Genomic DNA, 25979 nt, shown 5'->3' with positions numbered 1-25979 from the left:
CCTGTCGTGTGGTGTGGTCTTGGAAAAAAAAAAAAAGGTTTAAAAACATTGTATTAATATTAACATTTATCAAACCGTGATAAATCAGGGGCCTGGTCTTCATCGCTCTCAAACTATTACAATAGTAATCTGGGGACAATCATTTAAAATAATATTTAAATAAATTAAATTGAAAACAATATTATAATGATGTGTTATCTATCATACTATATACACATACAGTTTTAGTGTTTAGTGTAGAGTCGTGTATTAATTTGAGTGGTGAAAGCTATAATGGGAGTGCAGGAGACACACTTTTATTAATCCTGTCACATAACTAATCTGCTTCAAAGATCAAATTACATGAATTGCTAATTACAACATTGAGCTAAAAATGTAAAGACCGTACAAATACTAGTAATCATGATGAATGTAAGTTATTGGGAATCACGTAATAAGTAAAATAAAACAAGTGCACATTTAAGTTATCTATCACAACATTTATGTAGTTTTGTTCACTTGACTGTTTCCTTATAGAGGTCCAGAAATGTGTCAAGTTTCGTCAGATGTCTTTTAATTACCATATTTTCCGGACTAAAAGTCTTTTTTTTAATATTTTGGCTGGTCCTGCGACTTATAGTCAGGTGCGACTTATTTATTTATCAAAATTGATTTGACATGAACCAAGAGAAATGAACCAAGAGAAAACATTACGGTCTACAGCCGTGAGAGGGCGCTCTATGCTGCTCAGTTCTCCTGTAGTCTACACTGAAAACATAAGAGCGCCCTCTCGCGGCTGGAGACGGTAATGTTTTCTCTTCGTTCTTGGTTCTAAATAAATACGACTTATGTATGTTTTTTTCCTCGTCATGACGTATTTTTGGACTGATGCGACTTATACTCAGGTGCGTATATGATGTCATTACGTTGCCAGCCAATCGCTGCATTGCTGATTGTGGAAATTCGCTTTAAATTCAGATATTTTAATCAGCTCCGCAAAATTGTTTGAAGAACCAAATTAGCCAGAGATCAGTTATCAGGATGAGAAGATCTGGGGCCTGTACCATGAAGCTGGATTAGCTGGCTAGCCAAGTAAGATTCAGGTTAGTTTGCACCAGTCCTGGGTTTTAGGTACCATGTAAGTGGCTTAGCTTTAGCGGCATTCATTGCCAAAGTAACTTACACTCCACGGCTAACCTGCACCGGGGGAGGTTATGTTCTGGGTTAGAGATCTCAAACTGAAGCTGGACCAATCAGATGTGAGAGAAGTGACATATGTCTGACACAAAGTCACTCCCCCAATTTATCTTGCTCCAAAATAAAGGTCACTAATGCTAAAAAAATATATATATATATATATATATATATATATATATAGAAGAAGACTGGCTTTAATGATAAATACTGAGTCATTTTATGATTTATATAATTATTGTGATTATTATTATTTATCTATTATAAGCAATTTTAGTTAAACCGTTATTATAAATCGTTTATTTTAAATAAATATTAATGTATAAAGATCATGTAATATGAGTTGTAGTATTGCACAAAAAAAAATTTTAAAAAAATGACCGTACATGTTTGAGTGTCTATCACTAACTTAAAAAGTTTAACTTGTCACTGCACTGATAGAGCAAGATAATTTATTTTATTTGTCCTCCTTTGTTTCACATGACGTTTAGATTTATCATATTCTACAAAGGCGCGTTCGTGAGAGCGTTTCGAGAGTTTGTTTTCTTTCTTTTTTTTTAATGCAGAAAACAAAAACATACAGAAGTATAAACATACATCACATAATATCAACCACAAAAAATGTATAAATAAAAAACTAAATAAAGAATAAAATAGAACTAAAGAAAAAAAAAAAGAAAAGAAGGCCAAAATCTAAACAAAATTACACAAGGAGATCAAAGCAGAGACAAAATCTTACAGTCCTAGATACTGAGATTACATTCAAATAGTTTTCCATTTCTTTTAGGAAAACAGAGAAGACAGGTTTACAGTTGGAGAACTTGCATTTGTGAATGTGAAATTTGCTTAGGAAAAAAAATAAATTGATAACCAAACTGATATTTTTGTTTGTGGGGTCAGAGTCATAATACCCAAATATAATGTTTCTCATATGTACTGAGAAGTCTGGCAATCTTATACTTGACAAACACACCAATATCATCACAAAGATTCTGAGTGTAGTGACATGACCAAAATAAGTGTACAGTTTCTTCACAACTCGAACAAAAAGAGCATGTGAGATCAATGTCAGATTGAAATCTGCGTATAAACTTCTTTACAGGGTAGAACCTGTGTATGAGCTTAAAATAAATGTCTTTCACTTTGTTAGTGAGAAAGAATTTTTGTGGTAGAGACCAGATTTTCTTCCAATTAAGGTTAGCAAACAAATCATTCCAAAAGGAGATCACAGGAGGAACAGAAATCAGATTCTTAAGAAATAAAGAGCGTATTTTGTAATTTTTGGCTTTCAACTCAGATAAACAAATTTGTCCAACAGGAGTATCACAAGGTTTAGGCAAGGATGCAGTAGATACTGAGGAACCATTACAGTTAGCCTCCGCAGTTTCTCCAGAGGACTGCAGGAGCGCTGATGATTGGCCAGATGACTACGATCACGTGTTTTTCTGGGTTTATTCAACATTTTCAGTTCCAATTATAGCCACAATTCTGTGTTTATAACGATGAACGTTTTTTTTTGTATTGTAGTCGCACTGTTGTATTGAGTCTCGTTTATCATACAACACTGATAAAAGTGTATATACCCCACTGTATTAGTATTTAAATATATCATTATGTTGAACTTTTATTATTGTGCTCGTTCGGGAGTACCGGAGAGTCTCAGTGACTAAATAAGGTCTGTCAAAAAAAGTCGCTAGATTTGTCGCTAGTCGCTTTTTTGGAAAAAAGTCGCTATGGGGGTCTGAAAAGTCGCTAAATCTAGCGACAAATTCGCTAAGTTGGCAACACTGGAGGCTACTCTCCCCGATCACCGTGCTTCAAGTCGATCACACCCAAAACCTTTCACCTTTAGTTTTGAATCTCGCTGGGTCTCTCGCGAGAAGTAAATCAAACTTGCTTTGCGTTGCAAGGCTCGTGATTGGCTGTTCATCAGTGATGTCACACATTCATATGCACGCGTTCCACAAACTTGAGTTGAAAAAGAAAGTTGATGAACAGCATCATGGTACAAACAAAGCCGGATTGGAGAGGTTTGGTTTTGTCAACTTAAAACTAATCCTTTAACTCTGAATTTGTTCAGCTGCCATCTTGGTACAGGCCCCTGGTGTCTTTCAGATCATCTCAGATATATTAAGTGAGGTACGAAGAACGGGCCCCATATCCTTAAACTAAATATGAATTAAATGTAGGATATGCAGTTTAGAATAAACACTGGTGGTTATTCTGTAGGGTCAGAGGAAAAGAGAGAGATCTGAGAGATTTTAGAAATTATTTAAGAAGATCATAATCATTAATTCATTGGTTTGTAGGTGTTTCAAGAAGAAAAAATAAATGATCCATAATAAATACATTTTAAGACAGCCAACATTATTAGCATTTCTATGGTGTTAAATTGCTTTTTTCAACACTATTTCTACTTTCTAACTAATACAATGAGAAATATGTGTGTATTAGTTAAACACAGTGTGTACCATGAAGGCAAAGGATGTTCAGATCAGATGTCATTCTGAAGCACTTTATTTTCTTTTGTATATACATGTGGCATTAAATTGACTCCATACTTTGGAATATATAGAATACATACATATAATAATACAGCCCTACATCAAACAAGAAAACATAATTTTGATCATCGTCATATCTACATGCTTGCATTTGCAAGATCATCTGGATAATATGCTTTAGGTTAGAATAGAGTTAAAAGACGACACGCATAAAGGAGTAAAAAAAAACAAAAAACATTGCTATTCCATGTTGGTTTTCTTTTTAATAATGTTTTGTTTTCCTTTTTTTAAAAAAGCAGATTCTTATTGTGACAACTTACGCCGGCGGTAATGCCTGGGTAATAGTTTTATAGTTTTTAGTCAAGTCAAGATGCATATTAAAAAACGGACTCAACCTCACCCTGAGAAATAGTCGCAGATGTTACAAATAATAATAATAGTGATAGCTATCCAAGAGCGTTCTGTGAAGTTTGCGCACTTTGCAAACTCCGTGGCGCATTAGGATGCGGCTGTACTGCGCATGCGCCCGAGCGCTTCAAACCCGACGGACGGACCGCTGCAGTCTGGAGCCGCGTGGAAGGACTGCACACCCCATTTATTTCACAACGCCTAGGTGGCGAGCCCGAATCAGCGCTTTCTTTGATTTGTCCTCAAGCATCGTCCTCAAACTGGTTTATTCATCTTATTCGCGCCATGGCCAACAAAGAGGAGAAAGCTGACGAGAAACAGTCGAGTTGGAAGGATTTCATCTACAACCCGCGGACGGGAGAATTCATCGGGCGCACCGCGAGCAGCTGGGGTGAGTAATCGTGTCACCAGCACGCCCTAAAAACATGTTCAGACCTCAAAAACATGAAACGAGCTTTGATTTAGGTGTGCGTTTTGTGGCACGCAAGATGTGCATAACTCCACTCATCTGCAGCGCTTGACTGAACTGCTCCATAATGCATTGAAAGGATCTCTTGCAGCAAACTGAGATTTATGGCTCTGTACTGGTCACCACACATGGCATCTGCGGGATTCCTGGAGATGCATGCATGCCAAGCCTTATGAAACAATGTCACTGTTTAAAACGGGTCATATAGACCAAATCCATAAGCTGTAAGACGAGATGCCTGTAAAAGCGCTGACGATCGATCGATCGCATGTCCTCTCTTTCAAGAACCCTGAAGTCAGCCATCACAGAGCCTGGTTAACGCTCCAGAGAGGGCGTTTAGTAAAATATGCTTTAGTCTTAATCTAAATGTATGTATGATTCCTCCGCTTGCTGCAGAGTATTAGCACTAGGACTTAAAACATTCGAGGTCAAACATCGTGGATTTCCGTGATTGATCGGCTTTTAATTGAACAATATCTGCCGCGTTTGTTTCCTGCGGTTTCACTATAAATAGCTTTCCTGGATGTCATCACTGCTGTCTCTACAGCACGCCTGGCACATTAGATGTGAAATGATGCACTGAGACAATCATTTGCACGTTAAATATAACTCCTGTAGGTTATTCGTGACTCGATGGATGACCTCACACCTGCCTCGAGCTCATTCAGCGTCTCTGTAGTTTGATTTTTGACCTATTCGGAGAAAACACCGCGGGAAATAGAGAACAATCACAAAAAAAAAAAAAAAACACCCGAAACAATTCGTTCGAAATGTTGCAATTATTCGCAGCGCTAATCGACGTCTGAAGCGGCAGCGCGAGCGTTCTCATGGAATGCTTCGGCTGTCAATCACTCGCGGCCGTGGTGACGTAGGCGCCGCATTCGTTCGAATATGCAAATGAGCGTTGCTGAGGTTCCCAGCCCTGCTGGAGAGGATGAGAGGAAATTTCCACGTCCCTTGTCACAACTGCTTCACTGAGGAAGCTCGAGGAGGAGATGCTTCTGTTCTTCTCCGGTTTGATCGTGTCTCCTGTTCTCTCTGCTCTCGTTTCGCACTGCAGTTTGTGTAGATGTAGAATCTCCTCAAAGCTGCAAAGTGGCCATAATTATGGTTGGGGAGCAATTTCTTACATACCCAGTTGCTTGGTAACCGGCTTTGCATGAACTGTTTCCTGGCAGTTGCATGCCTGGGGTCAGACGAGCACAGCCCGCTGGGGTGCAGTACCTGTTCTTCAGCGGGACGGGATGAGCTCCCCCTCCTCCCTTTCCTCTCAAGGTCAAACCGGTTCTCCTCCAGCTCCTGCAGCAGTAGGCCTCGTGAAGGAAAGCATGTCATTAAAACACGATGAGGAACTAGGCTGTTCTGCTGATCTGTGCCACTTGCTATATCAGCATTATATCTCTGCCCATTGTGAATTCTGCTTTTCATCCGCTTAAATGTGTCTCATAGGTTAACATTTTCTAACATAATTTTTTTCAAAATTGCAAGAATGACGTGTGATAATCTTGGTGGCATCGGTAAGAATGGGTTGAAAATGATAAACGATCAGTATTTTGTAGGGATGCACGATAATATCGGCACAACATCGGTATCGGCCGATAAAAGCTTAAAATGACCATTATCGGTATCGGCCGATATGAATATTTCTGCCGATGAGCCAAACCGATATTCTCCAAGTGAAATAATTGACCTGTTTTTCAGATGTGAATGTCTGTCTACATTTGTAAAATAATAAATTTATGGTAGAATCAGTACAGAAGAGATACATGGATTTCTCTTCAGTAAAATTAAAGTTGAAATTTATCAGTATATATTTGTATATATATCGGTATCGGCATCGGCCAAAATTATTTAGAAAATATCGGCATATCGAATATCGGCCAAAATCCAATATCGTGCATCCCTAGTATTTTGTATTATTTTTTCCATGCATGCAGAAATACTTGTAGTGTTCATTAATATATTACTGTATCATTTCATGCTTTGCATTAAAAACACATTACTTTGAAAAAATGTTATAATTAAGTTACTATAAAAAATATTAAACATTAAAGTGTCACAAAAATTATTTAAAATTATAAATGTAAATATATTATACAATTTTATAAAACAATCAAATGTATAAATACTAAGTTATGTATTGTATTTAAAACAATACAAAACATACTATGTAATACTACTTATTAATACTATACATTTGTCACATTGCTATATTTAACTTTTTCATCAAATGCATTGATTGATTGATTAACTGAGACAAATTGAATCTTTTTTATTTATTTAAATAGACCAATGGGATGACGCTCTTATCTCTTTGTTCTGCGAGAGTGAGAGAGCTGGCCTCCTGCCATAAAGATTGTATCCAAGGCCAAATAAAAGCTTGTCCGAAGTAATAGAAAAAACTGTACACGTAAGAAAAAGCATTTCTGTTCCCGGTCTGCTTGAGCTTTTCCCGAGGGGACGTGGAGGAGGTGGAGAGTGATGGAGGGAATGATGGCTAGTGGAGAGATAAAAGGATCAGACTGGAGGTAATGGACAGGTCTGCACCCTGATGCACATCCCGTCAGATCAGCTCAGATTAACACTTCCCAATCGTGAGAATCTCAGGATATGTTTACCATGAGCAGTTTAACTGATGAACACAACAGATCCGTTGTTCTCCGACAGGAGAATTCTGCATTTCACCAATGAAACGTCCTGCTCCTGTTCGCCCCGTTCATGTGATTCGATCATGTGTGTTCAAGCGTGTTTTGCTTGAGCTTCACAACTGAGGAACTGCATAAGATAAAGGAACCGTTCACTTAGAAATGCTCCTATTTAATTTGTTTTTGGAACAGCGTTTTGAAAGCATTTAAAGATGTCTATAAACTCCAAAAAACACATCATAAATAATGCCATCATAATGTTTCAAAGCTTCAGATGAGGGGAATAATTAATTGAAAGCATACATTACTTCACTCAAAAATGGAAGGTCATGTACTCGGCCTCATGTCATTCCAAACTGTGTGTGTTATATTTTGACACACATTGGGGTTGAAATGACATTTCCATTGTGTGAAACGGAGTCGTTCCTCAAAATGCCATCTTCTGTGCTCCACGGTTTGAAATGACATAAGAGGAAAACAAACATAACCGTAGGCATAAAGCTGTCATGTGTATTCAGAAGTCTTTGAGTACTCCGTATGATTCATGAGGAGCACTTTTCTTCTGTTTTCTGTTGTGGAAGTTGATAGATGTGGTTATTGTTTACTACGTACACTGCAGCATTCCAGAAGTGCTCGAGTCATTGTTTTAAGATCACTCATTTGAAATGCAGAACATGCTGTAAAGCTGAGCTCAACTTGACCATCCTGTCTTTGAGCAATCACTGTTCTTTTGCCCACAAAACATGAAAGTCAATGGCTACCAGCAAACACAGGTTTAGACAAGCATGAAGGTATGGAAGGCCTGAGTGTTTTTTTTCTAAAGATATGGTTTATTCAGGAGAGGTGTGCAATTGCTTTTAATCTTGCTTATGAAACTTTTTGATTTTTAAAATATAAATATAATTATTTAATCTAAATGTTTAACCTCATGCAGTTTTTACAATGGTGCCGTTTCTGCACAATAGCTTACACACCATACCCTGACGGACAATAAATTGTGTGAAAAAATGCATAGGCTTGAATTAATAGAGGAACCAAAGCTGAATATTTGTATCAGAATTTCATGCTAGCAACCACATAACAGCCTAGTCTCTTTCAGGGAAAATCTGTTCTCTCGGCGGCCATATTTACAAGCCTCCAGTCATCCAAGACCAAGTCCTGTCTAAAGGAATGGGGGAATCCTGAAATGTCAAAAACTGCTTGCTGAACTCTGAGTTAAATTACGTATTTCAAACAGCAACAAAATCTGAAATGAAATGGTCCATAACTGTTATACCTTATGCTCAAATAGCGTTAAAATGCTGATTTTCAGGCTAGAGCAGCCAATGCACATGTGCAAGTGTCTGGTTTCTAACAGCCACTGCAGTGACGCAATGACTTTAGCAGTCTGTGATTGGCTCTTTTTCTTAGAGGGAGGGACTATTCCACCATATTGTGCGTTGCAGTTTCTCCCATTCATTAGTAATAGGAGTGAACCGTCTTTGTATATCGCCCTGTCCGGGGTTTATTCTTGAGAACAATCAGTTGGATGTACATGATCCTGCTTATTACACCATTTCACCACAATTAATAGTTGTATAATTATTAAGGCAATAAAAGAATTAAGACGAAAATGTTTTAAAACCTTCCCAGTTTGTTAGTTCTCTTATAATCCATTACTGCGTACAAAACAATCGTAAGCAAAATGGCAGCATCTGGGTTTGTATGAAACGAGAGCGAGTCTGCGATACCGGGATGACATAATTAAACAATTGTACACCATTTTGAATCGAGTTTTAATATTTTATTAGCTAATCAAACACAAAGCTTCCACCAAGAAAATAATAGTTCAAGCAAGCTGTAATACTGCTGTTACCCGGATGAGCCTGTGTTACTACAGGTGGTTATCGAGGGATAACATACTCTGAATGTCACGACCGACCAATCAGAATCAAGCATTCCATCCACAGAGCCGTGTAATAAAGGGTTATAATTCTATCACTACTAATGTGAAGAGAGAAAGTGTAGCTGCCGGCGTGTGAATGAATCGTCTCTAGCCCGAGGGACCGGCGCTGGAGGAGGGATTCTGGCAGCGAGGAACGTCTGAGTCTCAGCTGGTCTCCTCTCAGCATCACTGGGAGTCCCGCCACGCCGCCGGAGCCGAGCTGTCCTCGCCGTTACGCTTACCCCTGAGGACTGCACACGGGGGGAAAATACCAGGATACCAGGAAGTCTTGGTTGATGTATTTCCTACTGAGACGGGAAACCACCAGTAGCCTTACAGGTGCAGTATGTACTGTATTGTTGCTAGTGGTTGAAATGGGAACTGCAGTCCAAATCCAAAATACTGGAGGGAGTTATTTTCCCGCCGCTCCTCCTCAGACTCGATGCTCACGTGGGTTGCCAGCTTGAGTTCACCCAACAGGAACAGTTACCAGCGTAAGGTGATGGCAGTGGGCGGAGTCACAGTTCTGACACCGAACACAGAATCACTGGCTGCAGCTTTGTTTTCTTGAGTGAACTTAGCTCGTTTCCTAAATATCTGCAAACATTACTTACTAGAGTATTACTAGTCTGAGAGATGGTGGGAGGGGCATACTTATTCTGCAAGCATTTGATTAGTTGGAAATATGTGTCATGACTCATCAGTATATTTAGCTAAAGACCAAATTTAAGAGCAAATATATGTTTAAAAAGATTTGCATTTTTGGCTTTTAGGAGTAAACTTGAATCCAGATGATCTCCAACCTGATTGATCGTCTACATCTGATGTGTCCGAATGGTTTACAGAACAGATTTCTGTGTGGAACATTTGCAAAAACTATTCTTCCAAAAATAGTTTTCAATTCAGCGAGACTCTCATGTAAGAAGAATGAAAAGTGCATGTGTGTGAGGCTTTGTTATCATTTACACAATCACGTTTCATGAGCAGATATTTAGCTTTTATAAATATGGTGGATATGACAGCAATATGACACAAGACAGCAACATTTACTTAACTGATTAGTGCAAGTTCATTATAATTAATAAATAATTCTTTCACCCATTGTGTGGGATTTGCTTTGAAAACACTTTTTTTTTTTTTTTGCTCAGAAATTCTATTAAATTTCACAAATGATTGCAAAAATGTTAAAGCAAGTAATACAGCATTCTGTTACTTGTATTTACTCAAGCATATCTGCTTCCAGAAAACACACTTCTGAGAGGAACAGTCTCCGTACAGGACCCTATACATTAACCCCCACCGGCCGGGGTATTTTTATCCCAGCATGCCTGGGCACAGGAGGAGGACGACGGTATCTGGTTCTTCAGTTTCTCAGCAGCTGAGAGGAGCCACAGATAAAGACTTCTGTCTGCTTTCATTGTCTCCTGTCTTCACTGTGGATCTGACTGTGTCTCGTTCATTTATTCATACCTCCGTCTCTTTCATATATCCCCTGTGACGACATTCAGCCCTGCCCCAAATTACACACAGTTGGGAAGTAAAGAAAACAGACTATTCTGACTATAAATACACTATATATAAATGTTTACCCATTAGGGGTGGAATGGTACACGGATGTCTCGGTTCGGTACGTTCCTGGGTTTGGAAAGAATGAAAATATGAGTATATGACCAGGATGTTTATTTGCTCTATTACAGGCAGAAATATCAGAAGTAATTTAAATTGATTAGTCGACTTCTGCTTTTCGATCATGATCATCTTTAGGTGAACTACAATCATTTTTCAGGATACAATTTTCAGATTCAGGATTTCTTAAGTCTTGGGAATCAGATTTAATGTACAGTATTTCCCACATACCCCACAGTCTATGCATTTTCTTAGCCTTTTGCGAAAAGACCTTTTGAAAAATAAATTTATAGTAAGAAAATGAAAAAGATTGCATTAAAAAAATAGCCGAATTGCAATTGTTATTCATCTAGAAATTCAATCCAGAAATCTGGAATCAGAAAGTTTCATTGTATCCAAAAACGCTGAAGAAATAAAACTTCAGTATTTTATTTTTTTTAAATGAATGAATGAAATCCCATTTAATACTGGCCATAGAATCCTGGGCATTTAGTTCAAAATGCATTTAAATTGAATTGATCAAATTAATATATATTTTTACAAACCATTCTGTCAAAATTCAAGTATAGTTTTCCTCCTCCTTTTGTTGTTTTATTTAGCAGAAAGTGGAAGCGTTTTATTTAGAACCACACACACAGTAGTAAGGCAGGTCGATTGTTGGCAGTGGTATTGACCCGGTGACGTCAGATCTAATGTAAGAGGCATTAGCGAGAGCGGAGATGGAGACTGAGATCTGATGAGATGATCCGAGTGTCCTCCTGACAGAGACGAGAACCTGCTGCTCCATGATATCCTCAGACACTGCTCTGTTCCCACACGAAGGGTGTTTTTGGTCAGGAATGGTCTCATTGGTGGCCGATGAACACGGTCATGAATTTAAGATGGAATATGATTCTCCTGAATGCTTCCTTTACTACACAACATCCCTCACATTTGCTCAGTTAGAATGCTTATGGATTTACTTCAGTTCTTTAAAGAGAATTTGTACTCCTAGGCAATGTAAGCACTTTGGAGCACTAAACACTCTCCTGTAGCGTCTGTTTCAGTCATACTGGTGGTAGCAGGTGAGATTTATAGAAGTATGATGGACCGAGGCATACAGCGCTCACAGTATGAATGAGAGAAAATACAACCCACAGTATGGCAGAATAGTCCCGCCTTCTGAGGAAAAGAGCCAATCACTGATTGGTAAAGTTACTGCTGTTAGATCTCCGGCTGCATTAGAAACCACCAGCGGTCTGAGACGCACTTACGACTGCACAAGACTGGTCTAGTCTGAAAAATATGTGTTTTACATTTGAGCACAACATTTATGAGACCGTTCTTCTCATATTTGATTGGTGATAGCAAATATGTAGTTTAATCGTAAGCGCGCTGAACAGAATTTGATGTTCCCCGTTCTAAGACATAGGAGTGCTTGTGTGACTCAAATAGCAGCCAGAGGGGCGATCAAAGATGGCCGCCGAGCGAAACGACTTCGCTTTGGTATCATGCACAGAAACGTTTAAACTGAAACATGAAGACAATTAACACAAAATCCAAACATGATTCCAACAAAACATGTGTCCCTGGAGCACAAACCCAGTCTTTTAAGTCACTGGGGTATATTTTTAGCAATAGACAAAAAAGAAAAAAAAATTGTATGGGTAAGAATTATCGATTTTTCTTTTATGCCAAAAATCATTAGGATATTAAGTAAAGATCATGTTCCATGAAGATATTTTGTAAATTTCCTACTGTAAATATATCAAAACTTATTTTTTAATTAGTATTATGCATGGCTAAGAATTCATTTGGACAACTTAGATTTTTTTAAATCCTCAGATTCCAGATTTTTGAAAAGTTGTATCTCGGCCAAATATTGTCTGATCCTAATATACCATACATCAACGGAAAGTTTATTTATTTAAAGAAATTGACACTTAAGACTTGTTTTGCGGTCCAGTGTCACATTGTTAATCGGTGTTCGAGCCATCCTGTGAGTTTTCATAAGAATAAGCTATTTTGTGTTTTCACATCGGGTCACTGAGGTTGTTTTTAGCACTCGACTGATATGCTGTCATTTAATTTGGGACAAAAATCGGGAGTTAAAATTGGGAGTTAATCTCATAAATGTTCATGTTTTGATGCATTGTTAAGCTAATGCTAGTTGAATGCTGTTGTCAGAACATTGTTGTAAATGATGAAAGTGGAGACAGCTGAGTGCAATAAACAGGTGTGCAATTAACAGTGACGAATGGGACAAAGGCTTGTGGGAAATGTAGTGCCTGCAGTGGTGTGACTAAGGGGAAGTGAGACCACTAGTGGACACCCAGGGAAACACAGACCAGACACTGTGACCGTTATGTGTAAGCCAGGTTAAAGGGGGGGTGAAATGCTCGTTTTCACTCAATATCCTGTTAATCTTGAGTACCTATAGAGTAGTACTGCATCCTTCATAACTCCAAAAAGTCTTTAGTTTTATTATATTCATAAGAGAAAGATAGTCTGTACCGATTTTTCCCAGAAAAACACGACCGGCTGGAGGCGTGACGAGTGGGCGGAGCTAAAGAATCACGAGCGCCAGTAGGCTTTTGCTTTGAGAGCATGTGGAAGCTGTGACAGCTGTGAAGGCTGAAACTGAACGAGAGCAGCAGCAGCAACGACTCGCTCCGAGCGGGGCTCGAACCCGGGTCTCCGCATGGGAGCGGTCGCACTAACAAGGAGGCAGAGATATTTTAAGCAGTTTTAATCACCGCCTGCGGTTCCAACACACGATCGTGACCCTTTTTCATTGGGATTGCATCATCCTTAAGAAATAAACGATGTGCAAATCCGTCGTCAACCTGGGCCTTGTTTGTAAAACAAGCATCTTCGAAATGCAGGGAACAAACTCAAACACTTGCACAACTCCGTTGATGCTCTGTAAAAATAAACTCCATCCACTGGTCCCTTAATGCTGTTTCTCTTTTGGTAATCTGTGCAGGGTTGTCTTGCCCTGGCAACCAAAAACACACTCCTTTTGTGACATTTGGCGACGCTCTGGCTCTGATCAGTGAAGTCTGTTGTGCTCTCAGTGCTCTGCTATACGGGAGCGCGCGCTCTTCCGGCAGAAGTGCCTCAGGACCCATATAAGGAAATTCCGCTCCATCTAACGTCACACAGAGCCATACTCGAAAAAAACTTTCCGAAACTTGTGACAAACCGGAAGGTGTATTTTTGGAACAGAAATACTCCTTCAAACGTACAACTTAATTTTTGAAACTTTGTCCATGTTTAGCATGGGAATCCAACTCTTTAACAGTGTAAAAAACTCAGTATGCATGAAATAGCATTTCACCCCCCCTTTAAGGAGATGGGTCTTTAAGTGTTTTTACAACGTTTGTCGTACTGTTTAATGATTGAAATATTTCCGCGGGTGCTAATATGGCTTGCAAATGGGCATCATGTCATCATCCCTTTATAGAACTTTGCATGTAAATTATTTGGAGAAATATAATGAAGGTTGTACATTTGCGCATCTGGCGTGTGTTGCACGCTTTAAGACTGATTCACTGGGGAGTATTATGACAGCAGCAGAAGCGGAAAGTGTTTGTGTGTGTGTGTGTGTGTGTGTCTCCCTATAGGCCAGTGCTGTGCCTTCACTAAACTGTCCTCTCACAGATGCTATTTATAGTAAGAGTCCACCTCAGAGACATCGGCAAAGAAGAAATGCATCTATGATTTAAACTGAGCCTTTCTCTTCCCCTCTTTTAGCATTTTCTCTTGCTATTTATATTGCTTTACCTATTCTTCAAATGGGATTTCTTTCCCCTACCTCCGACCTCAGAGCCGCTACATTCACCTACAAACACCTGAGTGTCTCTCGGCTGTTGTTTGGACATCTGTGATTCTTTATGTTTATATATATATATATATATATATATATATATATATATATTTATGATAACATCATGACATCCTTCAAGTACTTTGGAGTACCACTGAAATACCCCAGTATGTAAAAAAAAAGCATTTAAACAGTACACTATTACACACTGAAACACCATACTATCACTAGCAGGGTTCACTAAAACCATAAAATAACACTTTGCACTTAAATGATATCAATTTAAAACATAAACTGAATTTAAAAAAAAAAGAAACTTATTTCAGCTACCTATAAAGGAAATAATTCTGATTTTTTTAATTATGCTCCCTTAAAAAATAAAATAAGATAAATTATATAGACAAAGGGGATAATATAATAAAATTGACAAGATTGCTAAAAATACTTATTCAGCTAAATTAAAAATTAAAATCAAAATATTAATAAGAAATATACTTATACAATATTTCAGTGATCCTAAAATAACACTGGTCTGTAGTTTTTTTTTTTTTTTCTCCCATCATACTTTTTAAAACTTTGTGTTTCTGAAGGGATTTATCTCTCTTTTCCATTTTCAACTCTTCTTTGTAAGGTATATGCCTGTCCATATGGAATCTGAAGCAAAGAGTTACAAATATGTCTATAAGATTAAAACATCCATCGGGTCTCAGATCCTCTTTCATGCTCTTTTTATGATCGTTCTGGCTAATTTGATCTTTCTTTCAGCAGCCAGTACATGTTTAGCAGGTTTATGCAGCTTTTCTATAAAAATCAAGAAAATACAAGTGGTGAGATTCTGTCTTGGCCTTTATAACGTCATATGCAGTGGACAATAGTTTAGCTTTTTCTTTCCACATTAACATTCAACAGTACATTCAGCCAAATCTGCTTGAATATCACAAAAACGAAGAGCTGGAATCAAACCCCGGTCATGAAAATCCATCAGGATAATCATTCCCAAAATATGCTCTGTTTTCATAGTGCAAATATAATTCCCTGTGATTGTAAGCTGAAGTATGATCCCACCGTTCTCCCAGATTGTTAACCGTCCCTCTTTATGCTTTACTTCTGCACCTGTTGGGAAAGAGCAGATATGTTTGGCTTTTCTCCAGAGCATTCAGCGGTTACATTCCTGGTTTTACAGTTCCACCTGGTTCCCATCCTCCCTTCTGTTCTGACACGTCCTTGTCTAGTTATGGATGAGCTAACCACCAGAAATTCAGCAGATGCTTTCCATGGTTTCTGATTCCGAATGTTTGTGAATCCACGCTTTTATGGTGATAATCAAATTTGCATATATAAAATGTGAAGACTTTTCATTGTTCTGGATGTGGATGTGCTCTAACCACATGACTGCTCCTGATGGGCTTTGTCTGTAATGTTATGGATGGGACGTTCCTGCCGTGTGTAATGTGTCGTTCTTCTCTCTGCAGCTCTTATATTCCTCTTCTATCTGGTCTTCTATGGCTTCCTGGCGGGGATGTTCACTCTCACCATGTGGGTGATGCTACAGACACTGGATGATCACACTCCCAGATACAGGGACCGAGTGGCCAATCCAGGTAACAATCCCACTGCATTATATATATATATATATATATATATATATATATATATATATATATATATATATATATATATATATATATATATATATATAATTTTTTTGCACTCCAGTGATTTAAGTCATGTAGATGTGTCATATATGTAGAAAACCCATATACTGCACATATATTATATAGTGGAGGAGTAGAAGCAGTATGATTGTATGTTATGGAAACCTGTTTCTGCCATGGGATTTTTTCAGTTTGTTTGTTTTTTGTTTTGTTTTTAAAAATCTCCTAATTCTGACTTTTTTTCTCACAATTACATTTGCATATCTTACAGTTAATTATTTAGTTTTAGTTTTTCAGCACAATTGAGATATAAACTCAGAACTGTGATATAAACATTTGCGAGATAAAAACAGGATTGCAAGATTTAAACAGAATTGTGAGATATAAGCCCAGAATTGAGAGAGAAACTTGCAAGTGTGAGGAAAAAAAAAGTTAATTGTGAGATAAAAATAGTATGCCATGGAAGCTCGTTTCCACCGCAGGACGCTAAAATAAAAAAGTCTGTAGGTGACAATAAAAAAATAAAATGGTAGACAATGCACAAGATTTATCTACTTGTAAACACACCCGTGTCTAATCTGTAAAGCAAAACTGTATGTTATCACAACAAGCCTCGCATTAATGTTAATTCCGTTAACGAAATCTATGCCAAAAAATTTATCAACTGTTTTTTCCCCTGACAAAAACAAGACAATGACTAGACGATAAGATAATTAAATGATAACAGAGACTATATAAACATTTAAATATTGTTGACGAAAAAAGATGAAACTAAAATGTAGTTAAAAGAACAAATTTTACCAAAACCTTCTTATTTTTGTTGAAAAAAGTGGAGCCAAAACATTTCAGACTGCTGTACAAGACTGTTGTACACGCTGTTACGAACTCACCTTTTTAGAGAAAATGTAACAAAACTGAGAGTCTCGTCTCCAGCCCCAGCTCAAGAGAGAAACGGCCAATCAAAGATCAGACTGAAGCGTAATTTATTAAAACAGGAAAGAAATGGGGAACGCAAGCTAGAGGATTGAAATGAAAGTGTAATTCGACCAGTCTGTGTTCTGTCATGGATCTCGCCTGTATCGTTTGTGATCGTGGTTGTGGATTGTAATGTTACGTACGCAACCTCTGAGCGGCAATAAGACATGTTGCCATCGTTTTAAAAGAGAAACATTAATGCTGTTTGGAATTACTCTGTTGTAATATTATCAGAGTAGGTTTTTGTTAAACCAGTTTTCAGAACCGGGCGAGTGTATATCTAAAGTCTTCGGTGTTTATTTACCGATATATTATTGATTTGCCGATATATTATTATATATTATTGATTTGTGCTTATTGGTAAAATAGCAACTTCTGATGAAATTAAAAAAAAAAAAAAAAAATCCCAAATGACAACAATCATCGCGAATAAATTTGAGCAAAATAATAATTTAGAATTTTGACCATTATAAGAATACAATAATACTCTACAATAAGAGTAACAATAAGAGTTGCGAGTTTCCACGGACTAAAACTAAAACTTAATTCATTTAAATGAAATATGCCAGTGAGCACATGGTGTGCAGAGAGAATCAGATCGGTACCTGCCTCTGATCTGGTTGTGTAGTTACTGGTTCTGAAATGATTTTTGGGATTTATAAATGTTTGATTGATGTGAATAACATTGAGAGTAACAGGACAGACAGAATGTGTGGTAGTGGTGTCTTGTAGCTGATGTGATTTATTCACCGCTATTTTTACGGTTACCTCTATTCCAATCAGAACACACAACAGCAGTCTCAGCAGTCTTACACACCATCCATTAGCCTCCCACACACATGCTCACACACACACACACACACACACACACATATACACATATACAGTGGTACACACCACAGCCCACACACTTACAGTGTACAGTGGTTGAGATGAGTGAGCTCGATTATGAGCGCCGTTAAGCCCAGCAAAGTGAGACACAGCTCACAGGTCTCTCTCTCTCTCTCTCTCTCTCTCTCTCTCTCTCTCTCTCTCTCTCTCTCTCGCTATCATTCATCCTTCCCTAAGTGTCAATTTATTCCTCCCACTGATCTTTTTTCTTCCCCCTCCTCCACATCTTTTAGCAACAGAATGTTCTCAGTACAGACGCAGTTGGACATCATTTCAGACAAGTTGCAGTTTAGTGTGTCCAATTATCAGTGCACTGACGTTGCAAGCTAGATTTTGAGGTGTTAATGAGCACACATCAATGATTACGACCGAAAGGATGTGTTTTGATACAATAATTAAACACACACAATGAGCACGAGTACAGGAGCCTTTGAAATAGTGCGTCATTTTGAAAACATCTAATTCTGCATCTGTAAATGATCATTGCTAACACTTTAATTTAAGGACCAATTCTCACTATGAATTAACATGCATGTTACTAGCATACTGACTGTTTATTAGTCCTTATAAAGCACATATTAATGCCTTATTCCTGCATGACTTTATTTTAGATCCCTTGATCCAGTCCATACGTTAACTACCTTGCTAACTATTTATAAGCGAAATAGTTAGCTAATAGAGAGAATTGGACTTTAAACGGGTCATGCTTTATTTTAATGTCTGAAATTCCCACATGGAAAATCTGGAAATATAAGGACATTTTTAATTTATATTTCAAAGAGTAGTTGAAATTGAAAAAACTCAAAGCCTGTAAAATTCCCATTTGAAGTTTCTAGTAAATATAATTTTTTTGTAGTTATGCTTGCTTTGAAGGAACCTTACATGGGTAATTTTGAAGCATTGAAAACTTAATTAAAATTACATAAAATGCACACATTAAAACAGCGTTTTATAACATGTATGTGCTGTAAGCTGCATCAATTTCTATCATGTATATCTGCATGGCATATTTTGTCCACAGGGCTGATGATCAGGCCGAAGTCCTTTGAAATTAAATTTAACCGATCGATTCCCCAGCAATACATCGAATATGTGCAGCACCTGGAGTCGTTCCTGCAGCGTGAGTCTCTTATTAAATCACTCATTAAAATACCTTATTCTCTCTTTACGTATTTGCCTTGTCACAGTATAATGTGGTCATGATCACCCGAACCTACTCCAATAAATCAGAGGATACTCTTACCCCCCATTCAATACCAGTGTTGGAGTCAAGACCCTCCGAGACTCAGACCAGTGCTAGACTTCCTAAAACCCAAAACAATACCAGGCTTATCAAGACTGAGAGCAATGTCAAGCCTCCCCAAAACCCAGTTAAACCTAGATCTCCTAAGATCAAGACCAGGGGTTCTGGATTCTGGCCCTTGAGGTCCAGTTTCCTGTAGAGTTTAGTTTCAACTTTGATCGAACCCACCTGTCTGTAACTTTCTAGCAATCATGAAGACTTGACTGGCTTATTCAAGTCTGTTTGATTAGGGTTGGAGCAAATCCCTGATCGAGACCTAGAGCCAGACTTGACCTTTCGAGAACCAGATCCAGACCGTGAGCTGATGGTTCAAGAACCAGGCAGTCCATTTTAATGATTTGAAATGGGGAATCAAGAAGCGTGACATGAGTGACTCATTTAAGAAGCCTGTGCAATCAAAAGTGGAGTCTTGTGGTTTTTAGTCTTTACCAATAAGTTATGAGATCATGTGTGTCTGCTAATTCCAACATATTTAAAGTCTTTCTTTTCTGAGAAAATATACCAGAAACGTAGAAGTCACGTAAATGCGTCTGAGAAGCACACATTCCTGTCCAATAAAAGATTGCTCTTTCCTAATTCCCCCTAACACAACCACTGATTAGACATAGCAAATCGTGGTTTAGTGGTGTGTCTGACATTTACTACTCCTTGGAAGACTGCAAAAATCACCTCTTAAAGTCAGAATCCCGACGTACGTACGTTTGCGGAAATCTGCATTGAGTAGTATGGCTGTATTTGTAGTATTCATAAAACAGTAGACGAAACATGCCCGGATGACCTATTGCTGAAGATTCATCTCATGATCTCATGAGGTCATGGGAGAGGAGTTGTGAATGGCAGTGAGACCGATGTTGTAGGTCGCATGAGAAGCCAACATGGTGTCCTCTGCAGTCCAGCTGCTAGCAGGCTAATTTATTGACAATTCCTCTTATGTCATTCTCCCTCCTCGAGATCCAATGTCCCAATTCTTAATCCCCAATTCCCAATTTTAAACTTAAACTAGAAGTTATTTAAAGAACAGTACAAGCTTTTGATGTCTTGCCTCGACAATAAAATGAAATTCCCCAACACGTAAATGTTGTGCTTCTCAAATTAAATCGGGAGGCTTTTAAGCTCTTTCATATTCTGAGCTTTTAAAGACTTTCAAATCGGCCAAACTTGTAGATAAGAAAAACTGTTCCCAACCACACAGTTGTGTCAAACTGCTGCTGAAGATTTTCAGCTTAGCACCTTGATCTCACTCTCTCTCTACTCTCTCTCATCTGTTACTTCAGCGTACAATGACTCTCTGCAGGAGGTGAATGAGGCCTGTCCCGAGGATATGTACTTTGAGCAAGACGAGTTTGAGGTGAAGAAGGTTTGCCAGTTCAAGAGAAGTATGCTACGACAGTGCTCTGGACTGGCTGACAGCAATTTTGGTTATTCCGAGGGTAGGCCGTGCATCCTAGTCAAGATGAATCGAGTGAGTAACTTGTTTTTACACTCTTCCCAGTCAAAGCTAGCCGTTATTATAAGTTCTTCTGACAAATTGAGCCATGGTACTCATGCAAGGGTGCAAAACTTCCAATCCGGCATGCATTGTGCTCCAGTTGCATCCTACAAAATTTAAGCATGCGATCAGGCCTGTTTTTAGATTTAGAAGGATGTTTGTTCATTGTATTTATTCTTTTGCAGGTGATTGGGCTTAGGCCACGAGGAGACCCACATATCAACTGTGTAGTCAAGGTAATTCCCAAATCACACTTTGTATTGCTAGCTTCAGTGTTTGGTGTCAGGATGAGTGTGACCTGATGGAGCAAGTCTGAATTAATATGCGTGATTCTTTCCATCTTGCGTTTTCACACATCTGTTTGTGTCTGGTCTCTCTCCACGCTGCCTATAGGGCCAGCAGTTTTAATGGTGGGTAAGATGTTGGGCCCCAGCCCCCCCATTGTTTCTCCAGGGTCCTTCTCCTTGGCCTTTTCCATCTCTTTGCTGCTTTTCTGCTATACTGCTTTATATCTGGTGCTTTTAACCACTCACATTCTAGAAATGATGTATACCTTCAGCTTCCCGGTCACTGAGAACGTAATACATTGTGTCTAGGTAAAACAAATGTAGTGGTGGGTCCTTCCACAACATGGACACCTTGAAGGCCCCATTTACTCCTGATATTGTGGAATGCTCTAAACCAGGGCTATTTAATTAATTTCATCTGAGGGCCGGATTATAGAATTGAAAATTTGAAGGGGGCCAAGGGGGCCATCCCAATCTCTTTATTGGGGGGGGGGGGGGGGGGGGGTGTTGTGGAGTCTATAAAATAATTAATAACAATTAAATGCATATTCAGTAGTAAAATGAATTAATATTAACAACAGCAATGTCTATGAAAGGTTAACATTTGTATTTTGACATAATTGCATGTGTTTTTGTCGTTTGAAGTGCTACTGGCACATTTGTCCTAAGCGACTAGCCAGCATACAGTATGCATTCAGCCGAACGCGCAGACATTTAAACTACCGGTATAACATTACTGCATTTGATCACCTTCATCCAGTCTGCGTTATTTCTCGAAATACGTTATGACCGATAACACTCTCTCTATATTAATTTAAACTTAATGACAATGACAATGAGAATTTATTTATATAGCACAATTAACTACAACTTCCGTCGACCAATGTGCTTTCCATTAGGTCATTAAAAACAGAGAAAAACACACAACGAACAAAATAAAATAAAATAAAATAAAATTGTACAAATATCTCATCAGCCAAACGCTGTTGAAAATTAAAATGTTTTTAGCCTGGACTTAAAAATATTAAGAGAAGAGGCTTGTCTTATGAACAGTGGCAAGGCATTCCAAAGCCTGGGGGCAGCAATACAGAAAGCACGATCCCCCCTGCACTTAAGCCTCGACTTTGTAGTACTAATTTTAAACTTAACTACCATAGCTCCCTTACACAACCGCTTGTCAACGCTGTCGCTGCCGTCTATTGATGTTGTGAATCTTCCAAATCTATTGGAATCTTCCAAACAAAAATATTATGGTCAAGTCAAATTCATGGTGTTTCAGGAATTCCAATTGATTTTATGGACACAGTAATATATATATATATATATATTTATTTATTTATTTTTTATTTTTTTCTTGCAAAACAATGACTTTTAACCTTGAAAACCTCCTATGTATTCTGACGAACATGTCCACAAACCATCTAACCAATTTCAGGGACAGGTTGTGCAATGTTGGGACTGTTTCAAACACTTGTTTGCTTCCTCCATGTAGTTCTATGATGCAGATGTGAGATGTTACTATCAGACCTGCACTGTTTTTCACTTGTCCCATGAGAACATCTTTACTGCCCATATCATTTTGTTGTTTTTGTTCCTCATGACTTCTCAGAGACCTCTCACACAAGTGACCCTTGAAGGTATACAGTGGACACAAGGAGGTGCCCTCTGCTCCTTAGGATCTCTGTGTCCTCTGAACATTAATGCCTTTGCTCTTACATTAATGCTGATGGTTCCTGCTCTTTTAATCTTGCCATTTCTTACTAAATGAACTTCCCCAAATAGAGACCTTGCAATGTTTCAATGGGACTTTCACACATGAAACGATTACATTTCCATATTAACCAGATATTACCACATCTGCCGTTCACATAAGCAACCATTTTTGGTGTTTTATACATTTTGACAATACTCCTACAGCATTATTAAAGCATTTTTTGTCAGCTATTGTTAAACATACAGTGAATGTACAATAGACCTCGTTCAAGATAGAAACAAACTATTCTAACATAAATCATTGTCGTTTCTGTGACAATTGTTCGTTAAACCATTTTTGTGTAAAATATTCATAAAACCATTCTTGCTCAGTAATGCACTGAACACGAGCATATCTGTGGAATTTGTGCGCAAATATATTGTTTGTAAAACCATGCTTGTGTAAATTTTGAAATTGAATTGCAAAGGGAGTAATTCATTTGTGTAAATTGTTCCTAAAAGTATTCTTGTTTAAAGTTCTCACATTAAATTGAACACAAGATTTAAATTTGGCTGTAAACACCAAGTTAAATTGAGTGCAGCAGTTTACATAAGAATGGATTAATTAACATTTTACACAAATTAGTCGTGCTTGTGTTTCGTGAATGAGTCCCAAAGTCTGCACAATGTTTGTGTACGTCAACTAAATCAAGATGATAAATTATCTCAAACATGAGTAAAATTGTTGGAACATCTTTACCTTATACATGTTAAAAACATTAATGCTTTGTATAAATGCCATGCTAGGATTACATAATCAGATTCCAAAAATGAAGTACTTGAAATTAGACTATATTACATTACAAAATAAATAAATAAATACATATTTGTAATCGGACTACAGTTACTTTGTTTATTGATTCCATTTCCTATTTTTATGATTTAATTGTTTGCTTTTCATTAAACTCTTATTGCAGTTTCTTGCACTTTATGTTGTTAATAACATCAAATATAATGTTTTCTTTATCTTTGCATTTTTATTTCAATATGGTACGAGATTAATCGGTAACAGACTACACTTTGCATGTAATCTACCAGCAATAGCATCAAAAATGGAGGAAACTGCTGGATGCGTGCGGTAAACTTACAGCAAAAGCTGTCTGTGTGAAAGCAACTCATGAAACACTGCACATTTTTTGAGCTTCTGTGCCGATTCTTAATAATTACATTCTTTGAATTTGATTATTGAATCATGAATCATGGTCTCAGATTACTGATGCTGTTTAAAATAGCATCTTATAGTGCTTTTATTATCTTTTTCATGGGACCACACTGTCTACAAGCATGCATCACTTTGACCTAACACTCACCCATTTCAGAAGCGTACAGCTTACAGAAGATCACCTCGTTCGGTCCACTTAATGAAAGATGAAGCAGTAATTGAATGCACATTAGCTCTGTAGTCTTGGAACTGTTCCTGAACTGTGGGAACTGCTGCTGGATGTACGGTATGACTGTGATGGAGTCACTACACGATACGTCCCCCCGTTCAGTGTGGATTTGTGTATAACCTGCTTTATTCAGATATGTGCTGTCTGTATTTGAAGGGGGTGCTTATTTTTCTCCGTGTCATCAGTTTGAGTGATGTGAGGAGAGTCTGTTGCTACTGGCAACTGCACACGAGTCACATGACACATGAAGTGCAGCAGTGTGAGCTCATCCTGTGTCATGTTTCTGTCCTGATACAGAGAGATACTCCCCTGCAGATGCAGTATTTCCCCATTGAAGGCAAACTGGACAAGCGTTACTTCCCCTATTATGGCAAGAAATTGCATGTGAGTACAAGTCAGCTAGATCTCCGTTTATTTGTTGGGATGCACAATATACCATCATCATAAATCAATAAAAATTGTTTGGTGTGAATCTTCTATGCATAGAAAAATATGGACTATGCTTTTATTTATTTCATTTTATTTGGACTGATTTGCACTGTTAAAGGGATGGTTCATGCATAGACAATGGACTATAAAATCATTTTAAGTTATTTGAATGATTTGCATTGGTCTGATTGTGTCCATGCTTAATTATTGCAGTGTTTCTCATTTTTGCCGTTTCGGCTGCCTTCGTCTCTTCCCTCCATCAGGCGAACTACGTCCAGCCGATCGTAGCCGTGAAGCTGCTGCTGATGGAGGACGACTATAACTCTGAGCTCACCATCGAGTGTAAGGTGGAGGGTTCGGACCTGCTCAACAACAACGAGCGCGACAAGTTCCTGGGCCGCGTCATCTTCCGTGTCAAAGTGACCAAGTAGCCTGGATCATTCCCCGGAGACGCACGATGTCACTTCCTCTCACGCGAATCCTTCTCATGTTCATCACGTCCATATCACGCACCTCGTCCCCTGTGTAGTGTCCTACCGAGCGCAGTACGAATGCAGTTCAGAGCTCGTCCTGGATTGAAGTGTAGCTGGATGCACACAGACCCTCGCTGGCCCTGCGTTACGGACAGGTCAGCGAGGGAAAAGTGCACGTGTGTTAAGGTTAATTAAGATTTCAGGACTTATTTCTCATCGTAATTCATCGATTCACCCATTTGTCATAAAACAAGCCAATGGAAATCAAATGTAAAGACGCATACGTTCTCCTCCGATGCCTCGTCATTCGAGAGAAGCTAGAGTCATCGTGTAGTCAGTATAGGGACCTGTAAATAGATGCATAAACACGTGGATGTGGTCTGCTCCCCTCATAGTACTGTTTAGCCTGCTGTGTGTGTGTGTGTGTGTGTGTGATGTGAAGCCTACATGTACATATTTAATGGATTTTAAACACTTTTTCTTTGTCATTGCTCCCACGTCGTCCGACTGCTGTAAGAAATCAAGAGTATGAAATTATATAATAGCTGTAATTTAAGATTATTGAGAAATGAAAATAAATAAATAGAGGAGGGGGAAACGCCAAAAAAAACATCTATATATCGAAGCTGGTTTGAAATCATCTGAGAGAAAGGATCTTTTTAAACCTCTGCAGAAACGGTTCTTTGTGCAGATGCCTTACGATCTGTATGAGTTTAAAAATCTTGAAATAAAAGTGATTTTAAACAAAGATTCGTGTGGAGTGCTTTCTTCATAGAG

The 25979-nt window shown here is 38.3% G+C and overlaps 1 protein-coding gene across 1 annotated transcript; it reads left to right on the top strand.

Moving 5' to 3' along the window:
* Nucleotides 1–4203: 4203 nt before the first annotated feature.
* atp1b3b (ATPase Na+/K+ transporting subunit beta 3b) lies at nucleotides 4204–25950 on the top strand. Its single transcript, XM_052616055.1, has 7 exons — nucleotides 4204–4476; nucleotides 16030–16158; nucleotides 19100–19198; nucleotides 20656–20843; nucleotides 21056–21106; nucleotides 24598–24684; nucleotides 24993–25950. Exons 1-7 carry the CDS (start codon nucleotides 4371–4373, stop codon nucleotides 25158–25160), a joined length of 828 nt encoding a protein of 275 aa, XP_052472015.1. The 5' UTR covers nucleotides 4204–4370; the 3' UTR covers nucleotides 25161–25950.
* Nucleotides 25951–25979: the final 29 nt, after the last annotated feature.

The sequence above is a fragment of the Carassius gibelio genome, chromosome A15 (genome assembly GCF_023724105.1).
Source record: "Carassius gibelio isolate Cgi1373 ecotype wild population from Czech Republic chromosome A15, carGib1.2-hapl.c, whole genome shotgun sequence".
Classification (NCBI taxonomy): Eukaryota; Metazoa; Chordata; class Actinopteri; order Cypriniformes; family Cyprinidae; genus Carassius; species Carassius gibelio.
Note: the sequence above shows the minus strand (reverse complement) of the source record. Positions and strands in the feature narration are given on the sequence as shown.